Below are 13593 nucleotides of genomic sequence, written 5' to 3' on the forward strand. Positions count from 1 at the left end.
GTTGCTTCAATATTATATCACTATCAAATACTATCCTAGACATGGCCTGTAAGAGGCGAGAAACAAAATCCTGGTATAATTCATTAGGGCCCTACCTTACATTACTCAATTCCTCTGATTTAGCCCTGGAAGTAGGAAGGCTGTGCCAGGCCTTCATGGCACAAATATTAATTTGTTGATATGCCTGGACCTGACACACCAGCTGCTGCCTGAGATCTAAATATTGTACTTCTCCAGTCAAGATTTCAACACTTATAGGAACATTGTGGGCAGCATTAAGCTTTGCTTGCTGTTCACTGAGACCACTCTTCCACAGTAAATAATCTCCCCCTGAAAAACAAGCCCTAGCAATTGATTTCTAATCACTGGGAGGCGAGGCTTCACTCTGAAAACCCTCAAGCATTGCTAAAGTAAAAGGCGCTGTAGGCCCATGTGTAGCGTAAGCCTGTTTCAGGTCTTTAAGCATCTTAAAAGGAACAGCAGAGTGTTCTCTAATGATTTGCCCATCTACTTGTCTCTCAGTGACCGGAGACACATGAAATCCCCCAATATCCTCTCCTTGCTCTCTGGCTATCTGCAATCCCTGTTGTACGGGAGAGCATAAGGTTTTAGAGGTTACAGTCAAAGTAACAGTATTTCTCTTAGACTTGGTCCCACAGGAACTACAGGAACAACCATAGGCGGTGCTCCACAAGATAATTTTGCCAAAGCCACAACCAGTCCTGTGGCAGACTCTTCCCCTTCCTCATCGGAGCTTTCTTCATCAGAGGACTCTGTAGAATGATAATATTTACGTCCCTCTGTTTCTAACTCCTGCTTATGCTCTGGTGACAAACTCTCCTCAGTTAAAGGAGGGGCTGAAGGCACAGTTTTCTTTAAAGCTTCATAACCCTCTACTGTACTCTTTAATTGCTATACTATAGCAGGAAATCGACTGGTAGAAGGTGCAGGGTCAAGAGTATCCCTTACTAATCCCCATAAGGCAAAAGTTGGAATAGGGAAATCTTTAGGTCCTTCAGCTGAAAAGCGTTCCCGTAAGCACACTCCAACCTTTCCCCATGTTTCTAAATTCATTGTCCCTTCATTTGGAAACGTAGGACAAGTTGTCTGTATAAAATCTAAAACTTGCTGAATTTGGTGAGTGCACACACTACATCCCTTAGCTCTAAGCATAGCTTTAAGCATTTGTACAAAAATGTTCCGGTCCTTTGACCCTTGTTGTCCTATGTTTTACTCCTAATTATTACAGCTTATTCCTATAATTTACTTAAGGCCTTGAGTTTACTTAACATCTTAAATTTACTTAACGTGTGTGTTGTTTTTTTTTTCTTAAATTTTACCAGGCTGTACATTCTCCCTCCTCCTCTCCTTTATTCTTTTGTGCGCACTTTTCTGAGGGAGTTTCTCCTCACCTTACCTTGTTTCATGTCTTCCCATACTCAGGTACCTGTTCGGGCGTCACTTGCTGAGTCCAGTAAGTGGTAAATCCTGCCGCGTCCAGCGCCACCCTGGAAAATAAACCTGAGTGGGAACAGTGGGAGATTGGGAAAAGAAGACAGAAAGCTGGGATCAGGAGGTCCACTGCCCACTCACTGATGGAGGACGATGGCGCAGTTTTATTTTTGCAAGCTGCTTTTACATAAGAACATACTAGGTGGCATAAGCAGTTTCCCTTAGGCATAACAACACTGTTTCTTCTACTTTCCCCAAGCCATATCTTATCATGACCTTTATCTTATTTGCCTGCCTGCGTCTATGTTTATACTTTCTTGTTCTCAGAAGGAGTTTGCTGAGGCAAGGTAACACTTGGGTGCCCTCGCATGTAAGGACTTTGTCAGCTTACAGTCCGCTCTCCACAGTTATATCCTTAATATCCTTTTTTTTCTGCAGTTAACCCATACTCTAGAAGCTGCAAACTGCTAGCTATGTCCTACCTTCAGATGTTTTGTTTGGCCATTCCCTATGCAGAAACTCTCACTGATTCCACAAGGCCTAGTAAATAATGTACAAAGTCCTTAGCTTAAAATTTAAGGCCATGATCAGCCTGACTCTAGACTACATTTTCTATGTTCTCTGGAGTTCTGGAACTCCCCACCCAACTCCTTGTTTTCCAAGGTAATTGGAAATAAGAGAACATAAACACTTCAAAATCAAAGATAATAACAATATTGAATTTGGGCTAAGAGCCCAGATTTTTCTCTGTCATCATCCAAGTTTACTCCACTGCTCATTATTGGCCGCGTGCCTTTAGGCAAGTTTCTAACCTTTTTCTGACCCTGTTTCTATTTCTATAAAAGAGGATAGAGTATATGCCATATGGGAGTAAGGAATAAACTCAATAATGTATGTAAACTGTTTAAACAGTAGTTAGCAGATGACCAATAAATGGTACCCATTATTATTATTATTATTATTATTATTACTACTACTACTACTACTACTACTATTTTATACTACTACTACTACTACTATTTTATTACTGCTTCACCTCTAAGCATATTCACACAATTCATTCAAGTCATTATTAGAATACTGAAGTGAATGGGAGTCAGACCTGATTCCCACCAGTTTGTGTACCTTGGACAAATCCCTGGGCTTCTTCATCTGTAAAATATGGATACGTTGTTAGGATGGGGAGGGTGCACCATTACAGATTAGACTAGTGGATCTCTAAAATTCCTGACACCTCTAAAGCCCCATAGGGGTAAGCCAATGTTTTCCTCAGGGCAGGCAAACCTTATGTTCCAAATAGGCAGGTTTGAATCCTGATCCTTTTTCTTGACTATAAAGGAATTCACCCCTCTTTCAGTCTCATTTTCCCTGTTTGTGTAACGACAACAAAACAATTTTAAAAGTAAACACCTGTACTACACTAGCAGTGTTCCTACAGGCACGAAGCGAATAGCGGATCACCCTAACTAGCTCTGACCTTCTTTCTGCTCCAAAGCTTCTCAACCCTTTCCCCGCGTCCCACCTTTGCCGCCGGTCAGCCGCCCGCTGCCTTTTTCTTCTCTAAATGGCTCAAGTGTTTTAAGTCGCACCACCGAGTTCTACACTTAGGCATCATAAATACGATCCACAAGCAGACTTTAAACATGAAGGGCGAGTGAAGGGAACCTGAGGAATGAATGAAAGCGACTCGGAAAGGCGGAGGCAGCACAGGCCCTACCCCCAGACGCTCCCCGCCCCTTCCCTCTCCTCAAACACTGGTTGTCGGAGACCGGTCTTACGCCTTTCTCTCACCCTTCAAATCACGCTCCACGGCTGGACTCTCGTGAGATCTGTGACTTGCCCCGGAAGACCCGCCCCCGGTGCCATAGAGGCCAATGGGAGAGGACGACAGTTGCGACGGTTGGGTTTTGAAGGAGCCAATGAGTGCTTGGAGCGGAGAGTTTAAGAAGCGTAGTGCTGTACGTGTAGGAGTGGTCCGGGATTGGAACCTGCTGCAGGCATACGGTAAGAGTCTACTGGGCCTAGCCGAGTTTGGCAGAGGCTGGGGGATGCCGGGCTGAGAGGGGCTGCAGCTGCAGCTGGAGTGGCCCTGACTGTGTGGTCGGCCCTCCCAGAGCACGGTCACCTGTCTTCCTCCAGGGCTCAGCAGGCATCCATTGCAAGGACCCCTCCCCCTCCAGACGCTCTGCTCCCATGGCGCAGTTCGTGTTCGAGAGTGACCTGCATTCGCTGCTGCAGCTGGACACACCCATCCCCAATGTGCCCCCCGCGCGCTGGCAGCGCAAAGCTAAGGAAGCCTCGGGACCGGCCCCTTCACCCATGCGTTCCGCCAACAGATCCCACAGCGCTGGCAGGACCCCGGGCCGAACTCCGGGTCAGTGGGTGCGGTGGGACATGGGGAGGGAGAGGGAATGGCTGAGAGCACCCTACGTACCCCCTCCTTTGGGATCCTTGTCAGACTTCCCTCTGGCTTCCTTCTCTCCGCCCCAGGCAAATCCAGCTCCAAGGTTCAGACCACTCCCAACAAACCCGGCGGTGATCGCTATATCCCCCATCGCAGTGCCTCACAGATGGAGGTGGCCAGCTTCCTCCTGAGCAAGGAGAACCACCCTGAAAACAGCCAGACGCCCACCAAGAAGGTATGTGCCCCAGAAGGATTTAAGGCAATGCACCCATCTGTGTACTTTGCATAATGCCATCCTGCCTTACCACCGTCTTTATGTGTCAGGAACATCAGAAAGCCTGGGCTTTGAACCTGAATGGTTTTGATGTGGAAGAAGCCAAGATCCTTCGGCTCAGTGGAAAACCACAGAAAGTCCCAGAAGGTAAGACCTGAAGTTCTTGGTTTTCTGAAGGCAAGGTCCCCACATCCCCAGGGCTGAGAGGAGAAGGCTGTCTGCTCTTTCCACCTAAGACTGAGGGGAGGGGGAAATGTTTATCTGGCCTTCCAGGCTAGGGGCAGGGGAAGTTGTCAACTTTCCCAGCATCTAGACTCAACTCTGTTACCACAGGTTACCAGAATAGACTGAAAGTACTCTATAGTCAGAAGGCCACGCCTGGCTCCACCCGGAAGACATGCCGTTACATTCCTTCCCTTCCAGACCGTATCTTGGACGCCCCTGAAATCCGTAATGACTACTGTAAGTGCAGCCTGCTCCTTGCTGGGTGGATGGAGAAAGAGGGCCTGTGGACGAAGCAAACAGGAAGCTCAGGCTCTTCCCTTTGCTCCTTTGGCAGACCTGAATCTGGTGGATTGGAGCTCTGGGAATGTACTGGCTGTGGCGTTGGACAACAGTGTGTACTTGTGGAGTGCTAGCTCTGGTGACATCTTGCAGCTCCTGCAGATGGAGCAGCCTGGGGACTATGTATCTTCTGTGTCCTGGATCAAAGAGGGCAACTACCTGGCTGTGGGCACCAGCAGTGCTGAGGTGCAGGTGAGACTTCTCCCTGTGCTGTTGTCCCCCAGACCCGGTGGGCTTGCCCAGCAGGAGGATGTTTATGCCAAAGTCCAGTCTCTGATTATAGTGGTCCTCTTTCTCACTAGCTATGGGATGTGCAACAGCAGAAGCGTCTTCGAAACATGACCAGTCATTCTGCCCGAGTGGGTTCCTTATGTTGGAATAGCTATATCTTGTCCAGGTCAGTGGTTTTTGCTAGTTAGTTGCAAAATCAGGCCATGATTTTTGCCTATTCTCCCCAGACTGTACACCTCTGAACTGAAGCATCTCTGGCCTGCTGGTGGCATTTGGTGCTGCCACGGAACCTGATTCTCTTTTTTCCTTCTTGCAGTGGCTCACGCTCTGGCCACATTCACCACCATGATGTTCGGGTAGCAGAGCACCATGTGGCCACATTGAGTGGTCACAGCCAGGAAGTTTGTGGGCTGCGCTGGGCCCCAGATGGACGACATTTGGCCAGTGGTGGCAATGATAACTTGGTTAACGTGTGGCCTAGTGCTCCTGGAGAAAGTGGCTGGGTTCCTCTGCAGACATTCACCCAGCATCAAGGGGCTGTTAAGGTGAGAGTGGGGCTGGGTTGGGGTCTCCGCAGAACCTCACCCAGACCTGGGGAATATTACAGGGAGATGGAATGGTGGAATTGAACTGTGTTGATCTGTGACTCCTGTAATTTCTTGTCTAGTACCTGCTGACCCCACCTTTATCCCATCTAGGCTGTGGCTTGGTGTCCCTGGCAGTCCAATATCTTGGCAACTGGAGGGGGCACTAGTGATCGACACATTCGCATCTGGAACGTCTGTTCTGGGGCCTGTCTGAATGCTGTAGATGCCCACTCCCAGGTAATCTTTTACCTATTCCAGCCTCTAACTCCCAGATGTGTTCTTACTCTTTATAGTGTTCTGGGGCAACCATGTCCCCACAGTGGCTTTACTAACTCTATACCCTAATGATTTCCAAACTTCTAAGTCAGCTCTCAGTCTGGAGCTCCTGACTCATATTTCCAACACTGTTATCTCCAACCCCATGTCTATAGGTTGCACGACCCTACTATGTCCCAAATTAAACTTGTCACTTCCCTTTGCCTCCCTCGAATGTACTCCTCTTCCCCTTCCTCCTCTTATATTGTCTGAGGGAGACAGAACCTACTCAAAAATCTGAAAAACATTCTAGAATCTTTCATCCTCCTCAGCTAGTCATCAAGATATACATTTCACATCAGAATATCATTCATATGTGTCCCCTTCCCTTAGTCTCATCCTTCCCAGTGGAGGCCCACTGCACTGGTCTCAGCATTCTTATTTACTCCAATCTGTCCTCTATACTGTGGTCTGGGTGGTCTATTACTGTCTTCCTTAAACCTTGTAGTGCCCCCAATCACCTATAGCATATAATACAAATCCATTAGAATCTGAGGCTCTTGCTGGTGGATCTCCCTGCAACCATTCCAGCTTCTTCTCCTTCCACCACCCCCACCATCCCTGCCAGCCCCATATAGCCTCCATTCTAGATTTGGGCTTTGGAGCTAGAATTCAAATTCTGGCTCTGTCAACCTACTAACTTAACTCGCATGTGATCTTAGGCAAGTCAACGAACTTCTGCTTGATGCCTCATCTGTAAAATAGGTGATTGTTAACTCTCAAAAGGCTTTTGAAAGAACTATAGTCATTCTGAGCCTATAGCACCTGGCAAGATGCCTAACATTAAAATGGACAAAAGTTCTGATGTGAGTTGACTCTTATGTTGTGCCCACACCATACCCTCTCCACAGGTGTGCTCCATCCTCTGGTCTTCCCACTACAAGGAACTCATCTCAGGCCATGGCTTTGCCCAGAACCAGCTGGTTATTTGGAAGTACCCAACCATGGCCAAAGTGGCTGAGCTCAAAGGTAGGTGCTAAGTGATAGAAGCCAGACACAAAAGGCTACATATTATATGATTATTTATATAAAATGTCCAGAAGAAGCAAATGCAGAGAGAAAACAGATTCATGGTTGCCAGGGACTGAGGGGACAGGGTAATGTGAGACTGTCTTTATTTTATGGAGTGATGAAAATGTTCTGAAATTATTGTTGTGATGGTTGCACAACTTTGTGAATATACTAAAAACCAATGGATTGTACATTTGAAAGAAAAATTTTATGTGAATTAATAAAGCTGTTATAAAAAACAAAACAAGTAGGTAGCCTTCAAAATTAGAGGGCAGAAGTATGTCTCCATTCATATGTGCTACTCTCACTTGTTTCCTCCTCATGCCCCAGGTCACACAGCCCGAGTTCTAAGTCTGACCATGAGTCCAGATGGGGCCACAGTGGCATCAGCAGCAGCAGATGAGACCCTACGGCTATGGCGCTGCTTTGAGTTGGACCCTGCACGGCGGCGGGAGCGGGAGAAGGCCAGTGGGGCCAAAAGCAGCCTCATCCATCAAGGCATCCGTTGAGGATCAACTCATCACTTCAGTTTTTTGTTTGCTTTTTTTATTTTTCTAATAAAGTCATGTCTCCCTCTTTTCTCCTCTCATGACCTCTGTCCCGGTGGCCTTCTGAAGTGGCTCCTTCCTACTGTGTTCATAGAGCTAGAAACATCTGTCCCGTGGAGCCTTGATCATCCCTCTTGTTTTTAGACAGGACTAGCATGTTTTATACCCTATCTCCTTCACACACACACACAGCCTCATTAGTTTCCTCTTGTCACTTTTAATGAAGACATAAGTGAGTTGAAGCAGTCTCCACAGGTTGTATTTTCCCAGGCCTCCCACCCACTCTGACTTTCGATCAGAGAAGCTCCTGCTTCTCTGGTGGAAAATGAGGGAGCCTGAGTCCACAGTGACAGATTATTGCTGACCTCTTCGGTGCGAGGAAAAAGGCCACAAGACCCTGGTGGGGGCCAGCCCTGAGTGCTCCTCTCCCAAGTTTAAGGCAGGGAGGGGGGAAGTAAGTCCAGCCCTTTCAGCCTCCAGCTCTGGAGTAGTGGAGGGCAATGAGGCCACATCCTTGGGGCTGGTCAGAAGTAGGTGAGGAACGGAAGCAATGGTCCCTGTGTGCCAGCTGTGGGGAGGGAAGGGCCTGTCCCCTGTTCAGTCTTGACCATATAAGCCCTGGTCACAGGTGTCGGTGGGGAGGACAATGATAGATGCTGCCCAATGTGCAGTCCTGAGGCACTTAGGTGGGCGCCTAGCTAGAGCACGTTTCTCAGTTGGCCTTGACTTTGGTGGTACCTGAAGCTCCATTTTGCTGAACTGCACGGGGCAGCCGTTTGCCTTTGGTGTAAGAATGATACCAGAAATTGGAGAAGAGCACAAAGAAGATGGTGCCGTACATCCAGATGAGGTGGATGATGACTGGGTACTGGTAGTTACAGCTGGGCATGAAGTAGTACTGGGTGATGTGCAGTGAGACCAAGACAAACTGGATCTAGGATAGAAAGGCAAAGGTCAGGGAACAGAGGACTAAACAGGAAGTAGAGACTAAACATTCAGTGGGTGGGATGGGGTCAAAGGTGAGAGAAGTTGGATAAAGGAAGGACCTAGACTAGGAATGCTAGGATGGTTATAGGCCAGGTCCAAGCCCCTCACCAGCTGGATGGCTGTCATATGCTTTTTCCACCAAAGGTAGGGCTGAGCCACAGGGCCGAGGGCAGACAATCCATAATACAGGTACATGATGACATGCACAGAGGAGTTTATCATGGCATGGAAAGAGCCCATTCCTCCTGTGAGTGAACAATAAACAGGGTCAGGAGAGTTGAGCCTTTAATCCTCAGTACCTGCCCCTCTTCCCTGAGTGGCTTTCACTCACCTGGGGCAATGTTTACGCCCCACCACCAGCTCCAGGGAAGCACTGAGTGGTGGAAAACATGTAGAAAGGTCACCTGTCCATCTTTTTTCCGGAGAATAAAGATCACCTGAGAGAAGAGCAGGGCAAGGGGTTTCAGAGCCAGTGCCTCTCACTCTTTCCCCCCTACACCTCAAGTTCTCACATTTCATATACTCTCACCGTGTCCATCAGCTCAATGAACTTGGAGAAGAGGAAGAGCCAGGCCACTCGAACCATCTGCAAGAAATCAGGGCAGTCTTAGGACTCCCACACTGCTCTAAGAGCTTCCCTAAATTGGCCCATGAGCACAGGTTACACTCGAACTGTTCCTATTCCCAGGCTGCTTTTGACCTAGTCCCGGCCCGTGCTTACCCTCAGTGCCTCTGGGTTGTTGGAATAGTCCACTGGGTCACAGCGCCAGGTGTAGCTAGTCAGCCAGCCAGACATCAGGAACTAGGAAGGGGTGTGAATTAGGCCACCAGAGTTCTCTCCCTCTCCCAGTCCCTCCCATTTTCTAGTTGAAGAAATGACTCTGAGTCTTTCTGGAAAGGAGATGCCATGCTCTGGCTCTAAAGCCTGCCCCTTATCCTGCCAGCAGGAATTAAAGCTAGGCATTCCAAGGACCCACCTCATAGACAATGTACAGGGAGAGTGCCACCAGTGAAAAGTTGTAGACAATCATGAAGCCACGCAGCTGGAAGGGCTTTCGATTGGCCATGATGCGAGGCCCAAGTGAGAGAACGAAGTACACATAAGTCAAGAGGATGGAGGTCATTAGCAGGGGGGACCCCATGAGAGGGTAGCCTTGGATCCGGGGATCTGCAAATAAGTGTCAAAGGAATCAGGAAGGGCCACAGAGTCTAACGGGTTCCCACCAAGTATATAGATATGAAGTCAGGTCACAAAAGGTCAAGCAGGTTCATAGGGGCTCTCCATTAGGAGACAGTCTTAGATCCAGAGATCTCAGGGCAGGAGGGAAGAAGGACAGGTGGACGGCATCTTACCTACATGCTTTATCATCTCATGGTACAAGTTCACAACAGCCTCCATCCTGGCCAAATACTCTGGGGAGGTATAGGGACTGGGTGTCAGCCAGGGCTGACTGTGCCCCTCCATCCCATCCCTGACCCACAGACAGGACACAAACCAGACAAGATGATTCCTGATGCCTTATTGCAAAAAAAGGACATAACAGTGAGAGGAAGGAATTGCTGGGGACTAGGAGCAGGAGGAGGCAGTCTGGTGGGGGGGGGGGGATCTGCTTCCCACACATCCTCCCTGCCCAGGAAGGGCTGTTCTGCCCTTCCTCAGCCCTTCCTCTCCACACATTCTTCCCCTCTCCTCACCCTCTGCTCTTCTCTGGAGATTTTTACTTCATGACCTCCCCCTCCTCTCTTCCTCCACAAGAACTCTCAATTTCATTTTCTTTCCAGAGAGTCTTAATTTCTCACCAATAGGAAACTCATTTCCAGAATGAACCACCTCTCCCTTCACCAAAGTCTCTCATCTCTCCAATTCTGTCTTTCTTCTTTCCAAGGATCCTCCCCTTCAAGCTCTCCTGTCCCATTTGCTCATCTCCTGGGACTGTCCCTTCTGGGACTCTTACTCCCAGTCCCTCCTGTCCCTTCCAGGACTCTCCACTCCCCAGGATCCCTCCTCTCCCCTGCCGGGACTCACTTCCTGGCCCCTCCTATCACTTCTGGGATTCTCACCTCCAGGTCCCTTCTGCCCCATCCTCCCTTCCCCTTCAAGGACTGCCCTCCTGGGCTCTCACCTCCAGCCTCTGTCTCCTCTCTGATGCTCTCTTCTCAGTCCTCCTCTCTGTGAGCCTGGCTCTTTGAGACTCCTGCCCCAGCAGCTCCACCTGTCTGACTAGATTGGCAGCAGCCCCGCCCTCTGACCGCCCCCGCTGCACTACCCGGGTTTGGGTAGAGGGTGGGTCCAGGCCGCAGGTCAGTGCCTGGAGGAGCAGGACCCACAAGGATTGAGAAAGCCAAGTTAAGCCTGGACTCACCATTCACCCACCCTAGACCAGCCAGATAGGCTAAGGTTCTAGTTTTTGAGCCGTAAACCTCCAGCGGTTCCAGCCCCACCTCAAACCTTGACCCAAAGAGAACTACAGAAAACCCACACACTGAGCATCTCCTAAATGAGCCATAAATTCTCAGTTTGTCGTACTTCAGAATGGGTACAATCACCCTTCTCTCCCAGGGAGGGGCAGGGAAGCCAGTGGCATGTGAGGAGGTGGGGGAATGGGGGATGGCTCAGGAATCTTCCCCTCCCACAGGGAGGGGTCTAATGAGCTAGGCCCTCTCCCCCTCAGAGCCTGAAGGAATGTCCGGGGATGGCTTGCAGGGACACAAAAGCCAGCCAGAGGGGAGCCTGCGATTCTGAGGCAGTCCCAGAGGAACAAGGCAGACCCTGAACAGCCAGGGCAGCAAATGCTCTGTGAGCCGCCTGCACTCTAGTTGGCCAAGTTCCTTCTATCCAGAGAACAACCTGTTCACGTACTGAGTAAAGAACACACCTTGCGACACATCCATTGAGGCTGCGCATGCACCCCTCACACACACTCACTGGGCATACATCTCACAGATGCTCCCCCAACCTCCGTGTCAATCCCCAACTGTCCGGGCACACACCACGGTCAGGCCCAAGTCCTCCCATACATACATACACGCATACACACACACACGCACACACCTGCCTCTAACACAGCTCTCTCCCCCCATTCAATGACAAACTCACCAATGACTAGCACACATGTGCACACTGAGCACGCACACCTCCTGCTGGCAACTGCCCTCTTCTGACACATCACCCAAACAACCCTCTGTGGACTCTGACATGCACAATCTCTAATACACAGACTTGGTCCAAACTACAGTCACAATGGTGAACATATCTAAAATACACATTCTCCCTCACAGGTCCTGCATTACCACGTGCAAAGGCTTATGCTCCCACTCAGGTTTACTCACACATTTGTGAGTCATGGATAAATCTGGTCACTTATAGGGGAATGAACATAAAATTACCCACACCACAAGCAAACACACACCTGCCCTCAGTGATGCATACAGATGTCTTTTCACAGATGCCATTCATTCATTCATTCATTCAGGATCGATTTTTGTTGGTTGCCTATTCTGTAGTAGGGCCTACCTGGGGAGGCATAGCATGTGCTCTAACACACAGCTACTTCCTGACCCATGTGAGTTTGCCAGCTTGTTATCTCTCAACCACCACCCCCAAGATCGCCACACAACAGGCACACACGCTTGCACTCTAGAGGTCAGAAGTGGCTCAAGGCTTCTGAAAAGGACCTCTCTCGACAAGTGAGGAGAATCATCTGGGTGTGTACTCATAGGAGAACTCAGAGAAGTCCTTCCTTCAAGATGGATGGAAGGGAAAAAGAGACAGGCAAAAGAAGGGGGAGGGGAAAGGAGGAGAGAAAATAAGGGAGGAGAGGACAGGGCGGGGACAAGAGGGAAGAGGGATAAGACTAGGAGGTTGTGGAGGCAGGCCTATGTTGAGTAAATGGGGGCCTGGGAGGTTGCTGGAGATATCCAGCCCCAGGGAACTGGGACCTCCCACCCACTCTCCCCAGGAACAGCCTCGCCCACACCCAGGGCAGGGCAGGGCAGGGAATGGGTGCGCTGGGCCAGCAAGGCAGGGGGCCCTGCACGTGGAGCGCCAGCACAGGACAGTTCAGACTCACCAGTGGGGGGCCAGGCGGGCAGCAGTGGAGGGCTTGGAGGGAGCAGGGCCAGAGAGCAGTCCCCAGGGCCAGCCAGCCTGCCACTTCCTCATCTGCTGGGCCGACTTTCTGTCACCAGAGGGGGAGGGGGTGGACCAGGAGGGGGGCGCCTGCTGATTGGGCCTCCAGCTGAGGCAGGAGGGGCCGTCCAGCCCTGACTGGGCTTGGCCGGAGAGGCGGGAGCAAGGGCGGGCCCCTCCGATCCCGGGCAGGAAGAACGCCCAGCCCTGACTCCCCACCCCTTCCCTCTCAGCCTGCTGCTGTCAGGGCGCGCGGCCTGGCCAGGGCTGCCAGAATGGCACCCTGCTTTTCCCTGACATTCAGCCCCTGGATGACAGCATTCTGAGCCCTCTGTGATTAATCCTCCAACACCATCAACACATCTTCTGTTTATGGAAGGCCCCCGTAGCTTAGGACTCTGGGAAATTTTCTAGAGCTCAGCCCTTCCCTCAATGAGCCCCATCTCAGAGGGTGAGACAGGAGAGGTGGGCCAGAGTAGCAGGAAGATCTGTCGGAGGGAGCAGAGGACATGGAAGCCTTCTCTATGAACCTATAACCCTGGGTGAGTGCTAGCATGAGGAGGAGCTGAGATTTCTGGCATGGAAATGGGAAAATATAAGTGGCCTGAGGCAGGAACAGTGAGTGAGTGAATCATTGTCTACACTGGTCCTAAGGTAGTGAAAGGGGAAAAAGGGAAGTGAAGCTGGCTGAGGCTGACTTTAGTGGGTCTTGAAAAACGGGGCAATTTTATTTTATTCTGGAAGCAGAGGAGAAACAGTGAAGGTTTTTGAGGAGGTTACAATCAGGTTTGTATTATCAAATATTCACCAAATATTTATTGACCATCTACCATGTGCAAGACTGTGGTAAGTGCTGGTGACACATCAACGAACAAGGCAGAGCTGTCCCTGCATGGGGTTTACCATCTAGCTGAATCACTTCACTGTGGCAGCCAGTATGAAGAGGGCACTGGAGGTAGACCGATGAGAGATAGGGCCTGACCTAAGAAGGTTTGGAAACTGATGAGAATGGAGAGACACTGTAGAGATTTCCCCAAGTTGGTTGGGGGGGGGGGGGTAAAAAAAATACACACACACATATGTATATGTAT

At 49.8% G+C, this 13593-nt stretch overlaps 2 protein-coding genes across 4 annotated transcripts; one reads left to right on the forward strand and one right to left on the reverse strand.

Annotated features, from left to right (window-relative positions):
* Positions 1–3365: 3365 nt before the first annotated feature.
* On the forward strand, positions 3366–7427 carry CDC20 (cell division cycle 20). Its single transcript, XM_016123728.2, has 11 exons — positions 3366–3456; positions 3592–3826; positions 3943–4091; positions 4181–4277; positions 4464–4592; positions 4690–4886; positions 4997–5091; positions 5242–5470; positions 5624–5749; positions 6679–6796; positions 7169–7427. Exons 2-11 carry the CDS (start codon positions 3646–3648, stop codon positions 7345–7347), a joined length of 1500 nt encoding a protein of 499 aa, XP_015979214.1. The 5' UTR covers positions 3366–3456; positions 3592–3645; the 3' UTR covers positions 7348–7427.
* A 156-nt stretch (positions 7428–7583) lies between these two features.
* On the reverse strand, positions 7584–12557 carry ELOVL1 (ELOVL fatty acid elongase 1). Of its 3 annotated transcripts, XM_016123734.2 has the most exons (9): positions 12444–12548; positions 10497–10682; positions 9727–9786; positions 9351–9541; positions 9095–9175; positions 8903–8959; positions 8705–8810; positions 8482–8618; positions 7624–8320 (listed from the first exon to the last, which is right to left on the reverse strand). In XM_016123734.2, exons 3-9 carry the CDS (start codon positions 9770–9772, stop codon positions 8099–8101), a joined length of 840 nt encoding a protein of 279 aa, XP_015979220.1. In that variant the 5' UTR covers positions 9773–9786; positions 10497–10682; positions 12444–12548; the 3' UTR covers positions 7624–8098. The 3 variants fall into 3 exon arrangements, with proteins under 3 accessions (XP_036088702.1, XP_015979219.1, XP_015979220.1); XM_016123733.2 differs by lacking the exon at positions 10497–10682 and having other exon boundaries at positions 7588–8320; positions 12444–12557; XM_036232809.1 differs by lacking the exons at positions 10497–10682; positions 12444–12548 and having other exon boundaries at positions 7584–8320; positions 9727–9803.
* Positions 12558–13593: the final 1036 nt, after the last annotated feature.

This window comes from Rousettus aegyptiacus, unplaced genomic scaffold (genome assembly GCF_014176215.1).
Source record: "Rousettus aegyptiacus isolate mRouAeg1 unplaced genomic scaffold, mRouAeg1.p scaffold_m13_p_1, whole genome shotgun sequence".
Lineage (NCBI taxonomy): Eukaryota > Metazoa > Chordata > Mammalia > Chiroptera > Pteropodidae > Rousettus > Rousettus aegyptiacus.

What these genes read in the sequence shown, in the direction of transcription:
- CDC20 (XM_016123728.2), top strand. Translation starts at nt 3,646, where the DNA reads ATGGCGCAGTTCGTGTTCGAGAGTGACCTGCATTCGCTGCTGCAGCTG. An exon ending in AATAGCTATATCTTGTCCAG is followed by an intron (nt 5,092 to 5,241) that starts GTCAGTGGTTTT and finishes TCCTTCTTGCAG; the next exon opens with TGGCTCACGCTCTGGCCACA. An exon ending in CAAAGTGGCTGAGCTCAAAG is followed by an intron (nt 6,797 to 7,168) that starts GTAGGTGCTAAG and finishes CTCATGCCCCAG; the next exon opens with GTCACACAGCCCGAGTTCTA.
- ELOVL1 (XM_036232809.1), bottom strand. Translation starts at nt 9,772, where the DNA reads ATGGAGGCTGTTGTGAACTTGTACCATGAGATGATAAAGCATGTAG. An exon ending in ACAACCCAGAGGCACTGAGG is followed by an intron (nt 8,960 to 9,094) that starts GTAAGCACGGGC and finishes GATTTCTTGCAG; the next exon opens with ATGGTTCGAGTGGCCTGGCT. An exon ending in GGGCGTAAACATTGCCCCAG is followed by an intron (nt 8,619 to 8,704) that starts GTGAGTGAAAGC and finishes GTTCACTCACAG; the next exon opens with GAGGAATGGGCTCTTTCCAT.